Below are 21619 nucleotides of genomic sequence, written 5' to 3'. Positions count from 1 at the left end.
TGAGCTAGTGAGTTAATGGTCAAGAGGGTTAGTGGGTGAATGAGTGATTGGGTGAATGAGTGATTGGGTGAATGAGTGAGAGAATAAGTGAGTGAGTGAGTGAATGAGTAACATTTGATTGATTGATGAATGAGTGTGACTGAGTGAGTGAATGAGCTCGTGAGTGAATTGGTAAATGAGTGAGTGAGTGAGTCAATAAGTGAATGAGTGAATGAAAGAATGAGTGAGTGAGTGAATTGGTAAATGAGTGAGTGAATGAGCTAGTGAGTTAATGGTCAAGAGGGTTAGTGAGTGAATGAATGAGTGAATGAAAGAATGAGTGAGTGAGTGAGTGAGTGAGTGAGTGAATGAAGAGTCATGAGGGCAAACGATGCTGAACTGTGATGATGTCATGATGACTCCGCCCACGTTGAGGAGGAACTGTGAAGTCACTGTAATGTGTTAAAAAGGAACTGTGAATTCAGGCTGAAGTGGGAAAAGTGCAGATTTTGCACAGACGTCGGTGACACAGAAGGAACAGCAGCAGCAGCAGCAGCAGAAACAGCAGCAGCAGCAGCAGAAACAGCAGCAGCAGCAGAAACAGCAGAAGAAGCAGCAGCAGCGTCTTCAGTGTCTGTCTCTCGTCTGTTGTGTCTGAGCGATAATGTTTCTCCTAAAAATAGTTCCTCAGATGTTGAGGCAGGAAAGTGAAGGCGCCACATCCCTCTGCTGCGCCGCTCGCCACAAAAGGGCGTGTGCTCTGTCGCCGCGGCCACACAGTGACCTCATACCAGGGCGGGACGCACCAAAGTGTCCAATCACAGGACGAGACCAGACTCTGTCCCTGACAGCTGTGCTGAGAGGACACACACACACACACACACACACACACACACACACTGTAGACAGGTGGCGTAGTCACACACACTCACATTTAACTCTGTTTCTACAAATATACAGTACAGAGAGTGTGTGTGTGTGTGTGTGTGTGTCTGGTAGTCCTTATGTTGTGGGGACCTAAATCTGATCACACACTCACAGTGTCGGGACTTGTCTTCCTTATGGGGACAAAAATCAAGTCCCACTGACGTAAATGACTACATTTTAAAGTGAAGACATTTTTAAAGTTAGCCTGAGTTTAAGGTTAAAGTAAAGGTCGGTTAAGATTAGATTAAGTCTTAAACGAATGTAAGTCAATGCAATGTCCTCTGAAGTCATGGAGACCAGTGTGTGTGTGTGTGTGTGTGTGTCTCTCTCTAAAAGGGACAAAGGGAAACGGGAAACTCTGGAAAAATAATGTGTTATTTTAAATAATCGTACACTTACACAAACATACTTAACATAAACACACCTAACTATCACAGAGTGAACCTTTATAACTTGCTACTGTGATTTGTTTCTTCAAATCATCGTCATGTCCCGACAGAAAAAGAAGAATCTGTCGTTACTTCACCACAAAAACATCCAGACGCGTCACAATCGTGTGAATTGCGAGTCCTTATTTGGTTGATTTAACCTTTGTTCTTTGGCTTCTGTTTTACGACAGCTCAGCGTTTAATAAGCAGGTGAGCAGCTCGGTTTCCTGGTGTTTACACCGTCATACATGAATAAACTGGTGCTCAGCGATGTTTGATTGTTCCTGAGCAGAAGAGACATCGTGACGTCTTCACTCTTAACGAACTCTTCGTCACAGTCATCTGACGACGAGGATATAACTTTAATCTGAACTGATAAAAAGTCTTTATTGGTGCCACAGCATCATAAATAGATCCTTCTTTACTGTATTTACTCTGTTGTTGAAGGTTATTTCCTCATTAGATCAATGTCCTCGTGATAAAAATAAACACACTAAACCGTGACGTGAGTCAGAAAAAAAGCTGCAACTAATGATTATTTTCTACGTTAATCAGCGACAAGTTTTGGTCCATGAAAAAGTGTTTGTCAAACCAGGAAATGATGACGTTCTCAAACCTAAGTGATTCATTCACAGTCTCAGAATATGCTGACGACACCGTTATAAACACACGTCACCTCCTGATAAAACAAAGGAGCGAATAAACAACTGCAAAGCAAAATAAAAACCAACACGATGCTTCGTATAGTGCGAGGCTGAGTCTGCAATTCGAAATAAAATACCCTTGATCTTAAAGTCCTGAACCTGAAGGTCCTCATGAACCTTCTCTGTTGGAGCTTCATCTCAACCTCGACTCTCTTACTTTATCTCCAAACCATTTAAACAGAGCTGTCAGTGGATTATACGCCCACATCTAATCCTGGTCCCTCAGCATCTTCAGCTCCAGCACCACGGTCTCGCAGCCAAACATCACCACACGGTCATGTAGACCTTTACTTTCACTTGTTCCACTTATTAAAAACATTCAAACTGACCTGTAGGAGCGTTTCTTTGGGCGTGGCCAGCAGATTGACGGCAGCCGACAGTTTCTGGAAGTACTCGGTGGACAGGTCGCCCAGTCCGATGCTCTGGATCCAGTCCATCATGAGGTCCAGGTTGGCCCGGACCTGAACGCCTCGGGACCACTGGTAGAACCCGGGAACAGATCCTGAGGAGGGAAGTGGTCTCGGGTTAGTCGTAGACGAGGGAACGGCGTTCGTCGCGATCGTGACGTGAAGTCGGAACTCGGGTTTTTCGGCGGAAATCGGATTTTCAACGCGGAGCAACCTCGACACAAAGATGGCTACTTTTGAATCAGTCGTACGCGTAGATAGAGGTCGTTATCGACTGGTGTAGCTAAAGAAGGCTAGCCCCGGATACCTTTACATACCCAGCTCCGACTTCCGATGTAAATGGGACGTAACCTCAGACAAGATTCGCGGCAAAAGTTCCGATGTATGAATTGTTGAAATTGGCGGCTGAACCAAGTCATTCTATGAAGACAGACTCAGGGTTCCCACACCTTGGTATCAAATATCAAATACAAGGACTTTTCAAGGACTTTCCAGGATGTGCCGACACAGCTTAAGGTGGGAGGACAACTTCTAAGAGTGTCTTCGTCCGCGGCGACGTCCACTTTTATTGATTTGCAACACACTCTGCATCAGGAAGTGATTGTCCTTGGCATCTTGGTCAAAGTCAAGATCCCAAGGACATGAGACAGTAGGTGGCGTCGTAGCAAACGAGGGAGACATCCTCCTGCGCAAAATTCAAGCACTTTACTCAAAAACGTTGAAGGTTTTTCCAGGTGTTTCCTGGCGCGCTCACCTCTGTCCATGAGGGCGTTGAAGAGCGACGCGTTGATGAAGAAGAACAGGTAGGCGCAGAGCTGCAGCGAGATGTCCGGGTGCACCTGGAAGGCCGTGAGGAGCTTCAGCGCCTCCTTCAGCACCTCCAGGGTACTGCCGAGGCCGTCGGGCACTCGCAGCTGACCGCTGTCCGAGAACGGGTTCCCGTCCAGCAGACCAGGAAGTGCCGAGTACATACTCTGTGGAGACAAACAGGGGAGGATTATCAAAATCAGGAGCCGGAGCGCCACCAAGGGGGCGGGGTCCTCTCTGCTGGTGAGGTCATTGATGAGCAGGAACCGTTTAGTCAAGAGGATGACATCACTGACAGCAGCTGAAAGTAAAGTGAGTAACTGTGGTGCTCAGTGTAACCGAGCACAGAAACACAATAAAATACTGAGTCACCTTGAGCAAAACACAGGGAAAGTTTGCTTCAAAAGCACAAAGGTCGGCGGTGAGAGCATGAATCATGCTGTCATACAGTTACACGACAATCTCAGTCGTCACTAGACGTTAACCAGTACATTTAAGTAGAGAAAAACACAACAGACAGCATTTAACTATCAAAGGATCAGGTGTTTCAGGGTTTTTCTTATCATTAAAACTAAGTTTTCTGGTATTTTAGCTTCTTAAAAGTGAATATTTTCTGGTTTCTTTGCTCCATAAAACAAAGAAATCGGACAAAAACAACATCATCATTCACCATCACAGTCGTCCTCGTGGAGACCAAAACCTGGTCCTAATGGTGGTGATGGTCTAAGTTAGTGATAAGGGTTTAGTTAGTGGAGTCCTTATAAGAACCTCTGTGTGTGTGTGTGTGTGTGTGTGTGTGTGTGTGTGTGTGTGTGTGTGTGTGTGTGTGTGTGGGTGTGTGAATTCTGTAGTATTCGTTTGCGAAACTGAACTGTCCTGTTCCTCTTTCACACACTCACACACACGCACACACACACACACCCAGCATTTCCACTTTATAAATCAACACAATTACAAATATCTACTTCATACATGACATCTACAAAGAACTACGGGGTGCGGTACCATAATACGTCTGCAGGTGGCGCCCCAGAGCAAAAAGTGTGTGAATCCACCAGGGCCGGGAAAATGGGTTTTTGTACCAAAACTGAGGATCTCTGTTAAAAACAGAGTATAGCATGTTTACAACCTAAGGAAGTGACTTCAATGAAGACAAAGTGAGGAGGACCGGCCAAAATGTCCTCACTTCGTAAAAATGACCTCACTTTGTTGGTTAAAAAACCCCTCACTGGTCCTCAGTATGCCGCAAGTACAAGAACACACACACACACACACAGACAGATCCGGCTGTTATCACAAACTCCTCCTCCTTCTGATTCAGCCATTGTTTTACACACATGACATCACCCTGACACACACACACACACACACACACACACACACACACACTGTAAAAGACGACAATAACCGTCCTGAAGTAAAACCAGCTCAGCTGATCTGTCGTCATGGAGACAGTTACACACATCACATACACTACATTTCAGTTTGAATTATCACGCACCGTGAGGTCACGTTACATACAAAGTGCATCAAAGTCTAATTGTTTTAAAGGTAAATAATCAGATTTTTAATCCAAAATTCAAAATATATTTGATTTTAACCAAGGAAAACCTAAAATATCTCTAAATGAATCCACGATAAATCAAGTGGAACGCGAATGATTTTCTATGAAAACGTGACGTGGTGAAAGTGGCTCGTCCTCGTGAATCATTCGGCCCTTTTAACATAAACAGTTTAAAAGTCTAATTTGACTTTTATAATCGCGGAGACGAAAACGACCTTTGCTCCACTTTCACTCGCTCACCGACGTCAAAGAAGAGAAGTGCAAAAGGTGAAGTGTACTTTAAGAACTTTCAGTCGCAGTTCACAGGAAATTAGCTGACGGACCTCAGGCTTCCTCCTTTCCTCCCTCCCTCCCTGCCTCCTCCATCCTTCCCTCCCTCCCTCCCTTCCTTCCTCTCCTCTCTTGGGTGTTTCTCTTGGTGACAGTTTTTCTTCCTCTGCAGGAAACACACTGTGGAGCAGAGCTGTGAATCTCTCACACATAATAATCACATACGTGTTCAGTAATTACAGCCAACGACAGAGTGATTCACAAGCGTTCACAGATCACATTCAGTAAATAAAGAGCATTTTAGATTTTCTATTTTAAAGACTGTCGATTCTCTCCGCCAGAGAACGACAGCACAGGCGCTTCCTGTTTCCTTGCCTCCTTTCCCTCAGTGAAAGGCGACTGGCGTTTGTTACGAGTCTGTGTCGTGACATCAGACGGCTTTTAACGAGACGCGTTAACACGGGAAAGCTGCGTAAACCCAGGCCCGAGCGCTTCCTGCTGCGCCGTAAAAACCCAGCAGAGCTGACGGCTGATTCATGTGTTTCACAACAAGTCCAGACACTCTGAGACATGATTAAATCTGCACTGTAGATCAGTGAAGATGAAGTGTTTTTGTGGCGTACCACAAGGCTCTATTTTAGGCCCCGCTTCATTTTCTTCACGTTGTCAAAGGAATCAGCTTTTTTAAAACAAATTATTTGTCATTTTGATAATCGATTAAAGACAACAATGTAAATATTCTCTTTCTTTGCTCCATATAAAAAATTCTACAGCGTACCTACCGACTGATAAACTGACCGAGCTACCTACCACCTTATCAACCGACATGCCTACCTATCTGCCATCATAGCTAGCTTGCTACTTACCAACCCACCTATTGATCAACCTATTCACCTACCTACCAACCAACCTAGTTACCTACCTACTTATAAACAAACCTAACTACTTACCATCACACCTACATTGCTGCTTAACAACCCACTGCTTGTCTAACCTACCTAGTTATTAACGTATCAACTTACATCCTATTCACCAGTTGATCAACCTGCCAACTTATAAACTGACCTAGCTAGCTACCTAGCTCCCTACCTCCTAGCTTATCAACCTACATACCTACTTATCATCATACCTACCTTGCTACCTACCAACCCACCTATTGACTAACCTACTTATTACTAACAACTTACATACCAATCTACCTACCAATTGCTCAAGCTACCTACTTATAAACTGACCTAGCTACCTACCTACCTATCTATCAACCAACCTACATACTTATCATACCTACCTTGCTGCCTACCAACCCACATATTGACTAACCTAGTTATTAAACTATCAATTTACATACCAACCAACCTACCTACTTATTAACCTATCAACCTAGCTGTCAACCTGCATACATACCAACAACCCTACTAATTGACCAACCTACCAACTTATAAACTGACCTAGCTAGCTACCGACCTCCCAGCTTATCAACCTACATACCTACCTTGCTGCCCACCAACCCACCTATTGACTAACCTACATATTAATCTATCAACTTTCATCCCAACCTACCTACCAATTGATCAACCTACCTACTTATAAACTGACCTGGCTACCTACCTAACTATCAACTTATCAACCGACCTACATACTTATCATGCCTACCTTGCTGCCTACCAATCCACCTATTGACTAACCTACTTATTAACCTATCAACTTACATCCTATCTACCAATTGATCAATCTACCAACTTATAAACTGAACTTCCTACCTCCCAACTTATCAACCTTGCTACCTACCAACCAACCTATTGACCAACCTACCTACCTATGTAGAATCTAACCTCATTAAAAAGGATTTTTAAAGCTTCTCTAAAGCAATAAATTGGACTGAAATTGAAAAACGCAGTCATCTGTCGACTCAGTGGTTTCTCGCCGAATCCTCAGCCATTGTCCTACTGAACAAACCTGTAAGTACTGTTTATGTTGCAGTGGGTGGAAAAAAAAAGACAAGCAGGTTCACTATCTCACAGGCTTTTTCCTGAGCGAGCGTCTGTTTCCAGTCTGGACTTAAGTCAATGGAAACAGAAACACGGTGTTTACACAGTTCAATTTCCTGCTTCTCCTGTGACCGACACTCAAAAAACAGGACCACGTGAAAGTCTGGACTTTTGCATACGTGTTATTCTCTTACGTGTTATTCTCTTACGTGATATTCTCATACGTGTTATTCTCTTACTTGTTATTCTCTTACGTGTTATTCTCATACGTGTTATTCTCTTACGTGTTATTCTCATACGTGTTATTCTCATACGTGTTATTCTCTTACGTGTTATTCTCATACGTGTTATTCTCTTACGTGTTATTCTCATACGTGTTATTCTCTTACGTGTTATTCTCATACGTGTTATTCTCATACATGTTATTCTCTTATGTGTTATTCTCATACGTGTTATTCTCTTACGTGTTATTCTCTTACGTGTTACTCTCTTACGTGTTATCCTCTTACGTGTTATTCTCATACGTGTTATTCTCTTACGTGTTATTCTCGTTATTCTCTTACGGTTATTCTCTTACGTGTTATTCTCTTACGTGTCATTCTCATACGTGTTATTCTCATACGTGTTATTCTCATACGTGTTATTCTCATACGCGCTATTCTCTTACGTGTTATTCTCTTACGTGTTATTCTCATACGTGTTACTCATATGTGGACGCACTATTGCTGCCAAAGAGGTCCAGTCGCTGACTTTTGATATTGACGTGTGATAGCTGACCTTTGTGAGATAGTACACGGACTGTTGGAAGGTGAACATGATGACTTCCTCCAGGACCGTCATGGCCTCCTCGCACGCTGTCCGTGTGGACGACATCTCAGCGTCCAACAGACCTGAGGAAAAGAAAACAGTCGTATGAGTCCCCACACACACACACACACACACACACACACATACACACACACACACAGATACTGCGGTTCAGCTGTGAGGGAGTCAGACCTTGGTCCTCCTGCTCCTGCCTCCAGGGCAGCAGCTGAGGGACTTCGTGCTGGATGAAGTGCAGCAGCTCGATGGAGTTGGCCATCCACAGCACCAGCGGCTGCAGACCTGGGATCAGCTCGTCCGTGCTGATCGGCTGAAGCCGATCAGACTCCCGTTCGCTCGAGTTCCTGGTTGTGAGTCGTTAGAAAGCAAGAAACTGACGTTTGTAAAGCCGCTCACTCACTCTCCCCACACCAAAGTCCATAGAGAAAATCAGTGATTTTAGCTCCAGGGTTCTCGTCTACTCACGTTTCCGGCTGGATCGCTGCGAGCTCCTTTGTTTTGTCCTGAGAGGGAAGAAAATATCAAGTTCATGCAAACAAACATGGACCGCACACCAACTCTGATCAATTTGATTATTTAGCCGCTCGTTTCAGGACGTAGAGAAAGAAAGACCCGCGCATGTGCGACTGTGGCCACGCCCCCATTGCCACTAAAATAAAGAGTTCCACGAGTGCGGAGTCGATGGTGCGAAACCTCTTTTCCTGGGAACCTCAAACTTTGACATCATACACTACCGTTGACAAGTTTGGGCTCACTTAGAAATGTCCTTATTTTTGAAGGAAAAGCACTTTTTTCCAATGAATAAAACAAATCAAATGAATCATAAACACACTATACATTGTTAATGTGGTAAACGACTGTTCTAGCTGCAAACGTCTGGTTTTTAATGGAATATGTACATAGGTGTATAGAGGCTCATTTCCAGTGTTCTAATGGTACATTGTGTTAGAAGGCTATTGGATGATTAGAAAACCCTTGTGCTATGATGTTAGCACAGCTGAAAACAGTTTTATTTTGAAAAAAATAAATTAAAAATCATTATTTCTAATCTTGTCAATGTCTTGACTACATTTTCTATTCGTTTTTCAACTCTTTTGATGAATAAAAGGCTGACTTTTAATGGAAAACGCACCAAAAATTGTGTAGGTGACCCCAAACTTTGAAAGGTGGAGCAAAAAAATTGGGTTTTAATTTGGGTCATACCAAGTTGTGATGATCCAAACCTCAGCAAACAAAGGTCTGGAAGGCTTGGACCATGGAATACAGTTGAAGATCAGCACACACACACACACACACACACACACACACACACACACACACACAGACTGGTCCTTACCCACATGAGGAGCTGTATCTGACTGGAGATGCGGAGCAGCAGTTGTCTGAAGTGCGTCAGCTGGAAGCTCAGCGCTGAGTGTTGGATGCACAGACTCAGCAGGAACGCCGGCGTCAGCTTGGGCTGGCTCCCGCTGGGCTCCGTCATGTCCAGGATCTGCCGCACCACTCGTTTCTCCTGCTCCAGCTCGTAGACGAGCGTCGCCTCGTTGCCCTCCAGGTCCCTCCACCGCGGCGGCGGCGGCGGCTTCGTCCTCTGCGGCCTTTTCGTGACGGAGGAGCTGCACGACGAACACGGCGAGGAGGACGACGCGTCGGAGGAGCGCGGCCACAGTCTGGCCATCCACGGCGGAGTCTGAGCGGACCCAGGAGAGCTGGTGGGATCCTTGAACATGAACAGGTAGTGTTTCCCCAAACCCACCAAATCCCCCGGGTTAAGCTCCTCCTCCTCCCGGAGCAGGAAACCGTTCCTGGTCACGGGAGCGCCGTGCAGCGGCTTCAGCACGGTCGGCGTCCTCCCGAGCTCCGACGACGAAGAGTCGGAGCGGCGGACGCAGCAGTGCTGGGGCAGCACGTCGGGGGCGAAGAGGAGGATGTCGACCTTTAACCTCTCCTCGTCCTCGCCGTTGCTGTGCTCACGACAGCAGCCGAAGATGGTGGACGTGCCGCTCATCAGGTAGATGACGAAATCCTGACGAGAGAAAGATTTAAATGATGTCACTCTGAAGGTCCAGTGTGGAACGTTTAGTGACATCTAGTGGTGACGACCCTCACTGCACTCACCGCCTCTCTTTTCCCAAGAACTGCAGGGAACTACGGTGGCCTTCACAGACCAGAAAGTCAACTCAACTAAATGTTACGCACTGGACATTTAAAACACTTTTTTAGGACTTTTTAAGGTTAAATTATACTTTTATATTTGCTCTTGCTCATATTAATGATTTTGAGGACTAAATTTGCATTTATTTATTAATAAAAAATATTTGTATTGTATATTTTTATTTTTTATCTTAAATTTGCATCTATCTTCACTAAAAATAGAAAAAAAAACCGATCTAAAATCTTGGAGTTGATAAATTAATTGCGTTTTTCATCATTTCTTCATGTATTTTTTGTATTAAATCCCACTCTTTAAATTCCACCTTCTCTAAAACGTCCCAAAACACTGAAAACAATGGACACAAACAGATGAATTTATTTATATTGACTTATTTAAATCTCAGTCGAGGTTCCACCAAACCTTTGAATGAATGAATTAACGCAACGATTAAAGGATTAATCCACAAAATCTCCTCAGCTTTAATCCCATGAACAGGACCAGGCTGACAGACAGACAGACGTGTTGACAGACAGACAGACGTGTGTGGACAGACAGACGAGTAGGCAGACAGACAGACGTTTGGACAGACAGACGAGTGGACAGACAGACGTGTGTGGACAGACAGACGTGTGTGGACAGACAGACGTGTGTGGACAGACAGACGTTTGGACAGACAGACAGACGTGTGTGGACAGACAGACGTTTGGACAGACAGACAGACGTTTGGACAGACAGACGTGTGTGGACAGACAGACGTGTGGACAGACGTGTGTGGACAGACAGACAGAGACAGACAGACAGACGTGTGGACAGACAGACGTGTGGACAGACAGACGTGTGTGGACAGACAGACGAGTGTGGACAGACAGACGAGTGTGGACAGACAGACAGACAGACGTGTGGACAGACAGACGTGTGGACAGACAGACAGACGAGGGGACAGACAGACAGACGAGTGTAGGATCAGCAGGTGGACACTAAAGCCTGAGGACGGCACAGGATTAAGACACAAAGACAGAGACGTGGCTGATGTCCATGACCTGAAGGTCAGAGCATTAAGACTCTTAGTGAGACGACGACAGAGACTGAGTTTGTTTTAGCTTCAGCCTTGATTTAAATATATGTGATAAAATGTTCATCTTTAAAAAAAATCATCTTTCATCATCAAAGTTCATCTTTGTCGTTGAGCAACACTTTGATTTCCTGTCAAATGATCTGATCCTGACTCTGAGTCAACATGTGTTTTTAAACTGCACTTTCACAGAGAACACAGTGTTATTTTAGTTTTTAAATGAGGCGCAGTATGTTGATTACAGCACACACACACACACACACACACACACACACACACACACACACACACACACACACACACACACACACACACACACACACACACACACACACACACACACACACACACACACTATACTTAAACTGCTGTAGAAAAACAAAAGTCTCCAGTTTCAGTCTGAGATCTAAAAATGTTTGTGAAACAAATGTTTCCTCGAACAACTGACACAAGGACATGAGGACATGAAGACATGAGGACATGAAGACATGAGGACACAAGAACACAAGGAAATGAGGACACAAGGACACAAGGATATGAGGACACAAGGATATGAAGACACAAGGATATGAAGACACAAGGACATGAGAATATGAAGATACAAGGACATGAGGACATGAAGACACAAGGACATAAAGACATGAGGATATGAAGACACAAGGACATGAGGACATGAAGACACGAAGATATGAAGACATGAAGACATGAGGACACAAGGAAATGAGGACACAAAGACATGGGGACACAAGAACACAAGGAAATGAGGACACAAGGACACAAGGATATGAGGACACAAGGGTATGAAGTCACAAGGACATGAGGACATGAAGACACAAGGACATGAGGACATGAAGACAGGAGGACACAAGGACATGAGTAAACGAGGAAACAGAGACATGAGGACACGAGGACATGAGTACACGAGGACACAAGTACATGAGGACAGGAGGACATGAAGACACAAGGACATGTTTTTCTTATATTAGGCCTGAAATATATATATATATATATATATATATATATTTCAGGCCTAATTATTTGTGTTTTAGCAGAATTTGACGATAGTTTTAGTCAATGTCATTGTTTCTAAGGTATCATAAGGTATAAAATGAGGTAAGTGTGTGTTAAGATCATGTGATACAGATCATAAACAGCAGATTATATATTATTTTACAGTATATTAACAGTGTATTATTATTATCCACATATTTCATCATAGATCAGGATACAGACTGATACAGACTTATAAAACACATGACCCAGACGTACAGGAACACTGATTTCATGTACATGTTGATACGGTGTGAACGCCGTGTTGCTCTCACCTGTCTGTGGCTGTATCCCTGCAGCAGGAGGAAGTACGGGAAGTCGAACGGCGGGTGAATGGAGTACTGCGTGGCGTTGTCGTCGCTGCTCTCCGTCTCCTCCTTCTCCTCCTTCTCCGTGCCCAGTCGCAGCACCTCCTTGTCGGCCTCCACCTCCTGGTCCTCCCCGAGCGCGCTCTGCCGCGCCCGGACGGCCTCCTTCCCCATGGCGGGCAGGTCCATCTCGCTCAGACTCCTCCAGATGCCGAGTCCGTCCACCGCCGCGTCGTCGCCGCCGACGCCGCCGACGCCGCCGCTGCCGTCCACGAACAGAGACGTGACCCTGGAGCGGCTCTTCTGCAGCCGGCGAGCCTGAGCGTTGATGCCTGCAGCGAGGACAAGACGACGAGCGCGATGAAATACAGCGGTGTGAGTAGAGAAGAGCTGCAGCTAAACATTATTTCCACAATAGATTAATCTGTCGATTATTTTTGGTCCATGAAATGTCAGAAAATGTTGAAAAATGATCAGTGTTTGTCGAACCCGGAAATGACGATGTTCTTGAACGTCTCAAAATGATTCAGTTTGAATGATTTCTTTGTTTTGTGGCGCAAAGAAACGAAGAAAATATTCACATTTAAGAAGCTAAAACAATCAGAAATGGTTGATATTAGTAGTTGATATTAATATCATGGATTAATTGTTGCAGTCATGCTGAATCAGGACGTTAGAGGACAACAGACAAAAACACATTTATGTGGACGACGACTTTTTAAAGGTAATTAAAGGTGAGGTCATGCGTAACCATGGTGATATTCCTCCAACACACACTCCAGTTTCTGTAAAATGACGTCCTCTTCTTTTATTTATAGTAAAATATATATTATTTATATTATATTATATATGATATAATGACAAAAAGCACATTTTCTTGATTTAATTGCCATTGCAAAGCACAACGAAATCGAGGTAGAAACCCTCACATCGGTGCAAAAAGAGACAACAGGCACAGTATAAATTGAATAAGATAAAAACTGTATATATATAAAAAAAAAAAAACCCCAATAGATCTTTTGATCTAAAACAAACTCAACACTTGAGCTCAGCCTGACTCTGACCGCAGCTCCAACACAAGCGGAGGAAAGAGAGGAAACGTGTGGTGAGAGCGAGATCGCGGAGGTCGTCGGTCTGATCGCGGCGACCGGCGCGTCGACCCGGACAAACACAAACACAGCTCGCTGTGAGCCGTTAAGCGGCGTGGAATGTCCAGAGAGAGAGGTTTCACACCGACGCTCTTATCAGCTGTGGAAATGGGTGTGTGTGTGTGTGTGTGTGTTGTTCCACATTGTTCTGCTCTAGTGTGAGTCACACCGGGCTCCACGGTCAGTGACGAGGACGACGAGCACGTGACGGGGGTTCATGATGACATCGTCGTCTCGAATCCAATCCAATTTATTGATAAAGTTTTGATTCAAAGGACACATATTATGCAAAATCAACTTTTTAACCATTTTAATACTTATATCCGGTGCGAGTGCAGGTGAGGGCGATAGTATCCGGAAGAGCGGAAGTCTGCGAAGTGTTCCGTTATTGGCTGCAGCACAGAGTTCTACACAGAATTCCAGCCTCAGAGGATTTACATTTTATATATGACGACGGCAATGTGCCGGCGAGAGTCGGCAAACGGTGGCTTTTCCAAATGCTAACTTCTGTTAGCTGCCGTGAGCCTCGGTAGTTAGCTTGACGTAGTTTCCCGTGTCTCATTTGCATATTTAAAGAGACAGGCACTGAAAAACAGAGCGTTCTGAACAGGGCTGTTTTGGCAGTAGGGATGTGAATCTTTGGGTGTCTCATTTGATTTGATTCCGATTCCGATTCTTAGGGTCACGATTCGATTAATACGATTCTCGATTCAAAAATTGATACAATGCCTAGTGTGTTAAGGCAAATTATGGCATCAAAACAATACAGTTTGTATAAGATAATGTACTCTTAAATAAGCTGATTTCAATGATGTCATCACACAAAGGCAAACTTTCTAAACAAATAAAAACCTACTAACTGTACAAAAAAGTAACGTGTGTGGTTTTTCAAAAAAGAAACTTAAACTTAATATAATTTTTTTTTTTTTTTTTAATCGATTTTTGAAGTTTATGAATCGATTAGAATCGCGATTCTTATGTGAATCAATTTTTTCCCCCACCCCTATTTGGTGGGGTGATTGAACTGCTGTGGGGCTTCATCCTTAGGGTATTTGGACCCAACCATGTCACAGACGTGTTCATGAGGACACCAGGGAACTAGGTCAACGTGTAGAAATAGGCGATAATACGAGTCCTTTAAAAAACAACTCCCCCAACTCTGCTGGACAGACTCTAAACCTCAGCGTCAGCAAAGCGGCAGATTTTTTTTTTTTCTCGTCAAAGTTTTGTCAAACGCGACAAAGTTTGGGCCAAAGTCAACAAAGCTGTGCGATCTTCACCGAGCAGGAAGCGAAGCCGCGAGAGGAAGAACAACAACGCGACAGCGAGGAGCGTCCACTGTAGAGGACACAAGAGCTGCGACACCTCCTCCTCCTCCTCCTCCTCCTCCTCCACCACCACCACCTCCATAAAACAAAGATAAGAGAGTGTGGGGGGGAGGAGGTGAAGACCTCCTCTGTCTTTGTTTTCACCTCCTGACCCGACGTCTCCTCTGCTCCAGCCTGTGATAAGACGGACAATGAGGGCTGAGAGGCTGCAATAAGACGCCAGGATAAAAGTGACTGAGGAGGCGAGCGTGACGGACGTCAGCGTCACAGGAACTGATTTTACTTCACTGAAAAAACAACAGTCTGATAGGAGCGTTTTAAGAGAAGAGAATACGAGCCAATAATGTCCAGGAACTTTACTGACACTAGATTATTTTCGGAATCGACGAATCTATCGATTATTTTCTCAATAAATCGTTTGGTCCTTAACCCTGATCTGCGTTTGTCAAACCTGGAAATGACGATGTTCTCGAATGTCTTTGTTTTTGTCCACAAACCAAAAAGATTCAGTTCGAATGATGTCTTTGTTTATGTGGAGCAAAGAAACGAAGAAAATATTCACATTTAAGAAGCAAAAACAATCAGAAATCTGGTTTTAATCATGAAAAAAAATCCTTAAACCGATAAATCAATGATCAAAACAGTTGATGATTAATTTAGTCATCGATCGGCTCTAATTGGCTTTAATAAACCAATACTAATATTGAGTCTAAGGCTGCGAATGACGTTTCATCTCCATTCATTTAGTTTCCCAAACCAGGAAATCATGAATGTTCTCAAACGTTTTGCTTTGTGCACAAACCAAAACGATTTCTTTATCAAAATAAACCAACAAATATTCACATTTAAGAAGAAGAAGAAGAAGAAGGTGGTGTGGGAATCACAGGGTGTTCTCATCTATTCTGCTCCTATAAAGACTAAACAGTGTTTTCACACGTTCCTCACCTGCAGTGATGGTGTCCCTGTCCTTCAGACTCTGCTCCTCCACGTTCGCCCTCTGCTGGATCTCAAAGCGCCTGGAGAACCCGTCCTTGGGTTTCCAGAGCGACTGCAGCATCAGGGGCCTCTCGCCGTCGGCCACCACCCGAAAACACTCCCTCCTCCACTGGTTCTCCGAGTCCGTCCGGCCAATCACGTCGCAGAGCACGTAGTCGCCGGGCTCCTCCTTTTCCAGACAGTACCTGAGCGGACAGACGCAGGAGGTCAAACTGAGGTCAAACTGAGGTCAAACTGAGGTCAAACTGAGGTCAATAAGAGGCAAAAAAAATTTGACTGAATGTACCTCTTGGGTCATTCTTTTGATTCGCCACGTACATTACAAAACGTACATTTCCAACCGTCTTTTACATCGGAATTTCATTTCCTGGTCCGATTTCAGCAATTTTGGTGTCAAATGATGAGGTAAAATTTCTATTTTTATATCTCTTTTTGCCATTTATTCAAAATATTTTCTAAAATAATGCACAAAAATATGCACATGTCCAGAAATGGTCGATGTGTTTGCTCGTGAGGAGCTGAATCCTTTGTTTACCACTGCAGATATCATTTGTACGGCATGGCATACAACAAACAACATGTTAGAACCAATTAGAACCTGAACGTAACCTGTAATAAACCTTTCGTTCACTATTTCAGAAAATATTCTTAAATTTCTACCTAACATTTGACACCAAAATCACACACAGGAAATGACATTCTCACAAAAAAAATACGGTTGGAACTGGAATATTACGTGGCTAATGGGATTTTAGAGCTACATTCAGTCAAATTTGATTGAATGATTCCTTCCAGTTGTGGATGATCTTTTTTTGCTAATCTTCTCCACTATAAGGTGGTGACCTCTGACCTCTGACCTCCGACCCCTCACCTCTCTAGCGCCTCCTTCACCAGCTCCTTGGCGCAGGACTGAGCGGTGGCTAACACGCTCTTGTAGTTGGTCCCGTGACAGATGTCGCTGCCAAAGATCTTCAGGATGCCGGGGACAGACTTTCGGGCGGAGAGCTCGGCCGGGTCGTCCGCGGACAGATTCCCGCTGCTGCCTTGCGCGTGGCCGCCACCACCGCGGCGTCCGCCGTCGCGCAGGTTCGGACTCTGGTTGAAAACATTGGACAGCCTGTTGTTGTTGTGGCGGCGGATCTTGCTCTTGGCCGGCTGCCGGACGCCGGCGTTCTCCGCGGGACGCACGGTGTTGTCCGAGGTGTTGGACCTGAGAGGGAACACGGGAGACGAGGGGGTGTTAGCGTTGAATCGGTTTCTTCGCGTCGTTTCCCATGACTTCATAGCTCCTCCTCAATGTGGGCGGAGTCATTAGAATAGCACGACTGCGTGAAGCTAACGCGACGTGACACAAACACAACAAGTGACACTCCGGTGTTGCGGCGCGTAAACATGACGTCTCCTGTTCCACGGTAGGCTAACGCTAACGGTGCGACAGGAGCTAACGCGGCTAATGGAGCTAACGGTGCCTGAACTCAGGTGTTGCGGCACATAAACATGACTTCACGCGCATATTTTTTCCTGTCAGTTGTCATGGAAACGCGTCGTGCGTTAAGCTAGTGCCCAGCACTAAACTGAATCATTAGAATCAGTTGATTCGAGACAACCCGACGACCGAACATGATCGCTATTGGGCTTTCAGCAGCGCCGTCTCTAAATACGCCAGACTCCTCTTTTAAATATCGACATTTTAGACATTTCCTTTGCTAAATGTTGGAGATCAAACGCATGTTTTCAAGACTTTTAAGTATTTTCAACTTTTAAACTACAGTTCTTGTGTTGTCGCCAACCCGCTAACGCTAACCCGTCGCACGGAAGTCACATTTTAGTATCGTCAGAGCAGGTACTAAAAAAACCCATGGGGTACGAGGTTCTATCACTGATGGAAAAGCAGAAAAACAACCAAGTAGAGTCAAGTCGAGTCGTGCTAGAACTGTATCGTGGAAAAAACAGTTTGCAGTCAACTCTGTCCGTCGTTTAGTAGCTAGGAGGCTGCGCTACGACTTTGTTTTTACCACATTCTGCAGCTCTACTGAAAACAGAAACACAAAATCAGCTGCCAAGTTTCCAAAAGCGCAGAAAATAAACACTTATTTACGGGACGATGGCGTCGAAAGGACGTCCGTCTTAACTCGGCAAAGTCGGAGATCAAGTTCACAAACCTTGGCCGTCCCTGAGGCGTCGAGGCGTTTGTGTCCATGGTCGACAACAAAGCGACGTCGCTCCCACTTCTGACCTCCGACTTCCGACGTTTAAGCGGAACGCCGGTGACGCATTATCAAGAACGTGTTTGTGTTTAAAATCACACGATTAAACGAAATCACCCAAACGTTCAAACGTTCACGCGGCTCTGAATGTTTGGTCTGATCCCACACACACACACACACACACACACAACTTGACACACAAGTTTAAAGGGCTGTTCCGTGTACGTTGTCAGACCGTGTTTGTCTTTGCCTCTGGGTTATTATCTCTGTGTCAACAGTCTAAACTACAGAAAGAGACTCCTGTACATGGACACTGAGAGAACGCAGAAGGACGTAGCTGTACGTGAGAATGCAAAAACACCGTATTTAAAACTACATCAGATCAAGTTAGATAGCGATATAGCGACACATCGGGATATCTGCGAACTCTCCGATATCGTGCATCGCTACTTAAAGGTGCCACATGTAAGAATGTGGCCAAAAACAGTTACTACATTCAAATTCAAAACACCTTTTAGGTTTGGTTTTCTGACGTAACTGGCAACCCGTGGTCGCTCGGCAGCTGAGACTCTACTGACTGCAATGATTGGTAGACGGCGGTAGGTGGCGCCACATGACGCCAAAACATGATTTGCAGTCTGCAAAATATTTTTTTTAATGCAAATATTTTGTCTGTACTGTTGTTGTTGGTGAGTTCAGTTTGTTATATGAACATTATTCCTGAGTCTCTGTGACATATTAGGAGGATTTTATGATTTATCACATAATGCACCTTTAACAATAATAAAACCGATCTTAACAGAGTGAGGCTGAAACAATTACTCGCCAACTATTGACGATAATCCATTAATCGGTTTAAGTGATTAATCCCTTTAAGGATTTAAACCAGTTTCTCTGATTTTTCAGCTTCTTAAATGTGAATATTTTCTGGTTTCTTTGCTCCACAGAACAGATAAATCATTCAAACTGAGTCATTTTGATTCGTGGACAAAAAATAAGACGTTCGAGAAAATGATAATTACCAAGTTTGAGACAGAATTATCAACATTTTATGGACTAAACCGAGCGTCTCAAACTCAAATGACCTGGGGGCCAATGCACATCTATCGTGGTCACAATATTGCATCATGATATCACACGTATACTTAATAATACTATTTATGATGCAAAATCAATGTATTAATATCAAAAAACAGACATTTATTTTAAATTACATAAATAATAGTGTGGACAACTGTATTTAAAATTCATACAGGATCCGTTTAGGCTGCTGTCATTCGTAGCTCGGGCCCTAACAAGTGTATTTATATATGTAATTGAATGTTGTGTACGATACATTTAATAATGGGATAATTATGACCTAATGTCTTATTATTACTGTTATAATAAACATTGCTAGCAAACATGTATTATATTATATTCTATCACCTCGTTGACAGCTGTGCCTCAGCTACACACTGTGTTTAAAAGACGGTCGTGGGCCATGTTTACATTTTAACATGATACTAAGTGGGGGGTGGGGGGGTGCCGCATGTAATCGATTGGGGGGGGCCGCCAGTTTGAGAGCCCTGGACTTAAGAGTTACTCGGATAATCAAGAAAATAATCGTCAGATTAATCGATTACTTTAGATTCATTAGACCAAATGGGGCCCCACAGACGCTTGGGGGCCCCCCACAGATGCTTGCTCCGGCCCTGGCAGACAGTGTCTGTACTCACTGCACTGATCCACTGCTGGTTTTCCTGCTCAGCTTCTCCTGCAGCCTCTTCTTTGGTGAACGGATGATCAAACCCACGGGGAAGTTCAGAGTCTGTTTATGGACGTGGCCGCTTCTCTCCTCCGAGATCATCCTTCACTTCTGTTTTGTGCTCGTCTTCTCACTCACAAACAAACAAACAAACAAACAAACAAACATACAAACAGACAGAGGGGGCAGCGAACCGCATCATCCATCCATCATCATGGTTTTTGTGATGAATATAATTCTTCTGAGTGATGACAACAGTCCGACGACTTCAGTCTGACGAGGAGAAACAACAACAACAACAATCCTCCATGTTCGTGTTCTTCTTAAAAACAGCCGTTACATTCCGACACGAGTGCGTTTAAAAAACACCTCAAAACTTCAGCTTCAAAGACGTTTCCGAGAAAACGAGAAGAAACGGCGGAGCGTGAAGGTTAAATGAACGAATTAATACATAAATAAATGAAGTTCCCGCTTCTTCTTTAGTTTAAAAGTAAACAAATGTTAACTTTGTGGGGTAAAAAAAACACACCGGCGGATGTGAGCGCGAAAGGGTCCATGCGCGAGGACGTCGAGACTGAGGAGCACGAGAACCTGCTGCTCACGAGCCACTACAGCTCTGACGTCACTGCAGGATCCACGCGCGAGGAGGCGGGGCATCTCTCTCTCTCTCTCTCTCTCTCCCTCGCTTCCACTCTCTCTCTCTCTCTCTCGTACAAATCATAATAAAAGACAAAAAAGACGGACTGGCGCCCTCCAGTGGACAAACTTACACATAACACGTGAGAATATGAAATAGTATATATATATGTATATACATACATATACATATACATACATTTACACATATATATATATATATGTATATATATATATGTATATGTATATACATACATATATATATATGTACATGCATATATATACACATACATATATATACATACATACATGTATGTATATTCACATATATTTACACATATATGTGAATATATTTATTTATATATTCCTACATATTCTACAACATTCTACATTCTTGTCGAAACTGAACAAAACCTCCGCAACAGGTTTCGTCATGAAACAAGAGCTCCATCTAGTGGCAACAACATTCCATTACAAAAACACCAGGGCTGTCATTTTAATTTAAAAAAAATCAGTTTAATTCATTTAATTTAGAGAAAAGGAAAGGAATTTACATATATATGTATATACGCATGTATATACATATATATGTATATATATATATATATATACATATATATATTTAGTAAAATAATAATGACAAGTAAAATATAAATAAATAAATGAAGGTATCAGCCCTAACTCAAGTCTCAACTCAACTTTATTTAGAGACACAGTGCTGTACGTGACAATAAATAAAACATCGCACATAAAAACATGGGAGATAAAATAAAAACAACAAAAAAAAACCTTTAACCCTTAAATCAAGGACAAAATTGTATTCAAATCCAAAGCGGTTTAAAGGTGTTGGTCCTCACAAAGACACACATACAAGAACACACAGACACACACAGACACACACACACACACACACACACACACACACACACACACACACACACACACACACACACACACACGTTATATTGACTTGCATTTCCTGGAAACTTCCTCTAACTTTGCCCTTACCTACGCCTGACCACATCCTCACCACACAACACGTCTTCACCTTAAAATGTAATAATTACCATGAC

The 21619-nt window shown here is 43.6% G+C and overlaps 1 protein-coding gene across 1 annotated transcript in view; it reads right to left on the bottom strand.

The window, feature by feature from the left end:
• The window catches only part of radil2a (Ras association and DIL domains 2a), a gene marked incomplete at its 5' end in the record, with an annotated part of 31305 nt that extends 11293 nt beyond the window's left edge, over positions 1–20012 (bottom strand). Inside the window, 10 exons of the mRNA XM_083896200.1 lie at positions 2368–2540; positions 3200–3419; positions 7852–7964; positions 8074–8243; positions 8365–8402; positions 9236–9925; positions 12452–12816; positions 15906–16141; positions 16828–17166; positions 19882–20012. Coding sequence (XP_083752326.1) covers positions 2368–2540; positions 3200–3419; positions 7852–7964; positions 8074–8243; positions 8365–8402; positions 9236–9925; positions 12452–12816; positions 15906–16141; positions 16828–17166; positions 19882–20012 — 2475 coding nt within the window. The remainder of the gene's footprint in view (positions 1–2367; positions 2541–3199; positions 3420–7851; positions 7965–8073; positions 8244–8364; positions 8403–9235; positions 9926–12451; positions 12817–15905; positions 16142–16827; positions 17167–19881) is intronic.
• Between the last annotated feature and the right edge of the window lie 1607 nt (positions 20013–21619).

This window comes from Microchirus variegatus, assembly GCF_963457635.1.
Source record: "Microchirus variegatus genome assembly, chromosome: 10".
Lineage (NCBI taxonomy): Eukaryota > Metazoa > Chordata > Actinopteri > Pleuronectiformes > Soleidae > Microchirus > Microchirus variegatus.
This window is presented reverse-complemented; position numbering and strand designations above follow the sequence as displayed.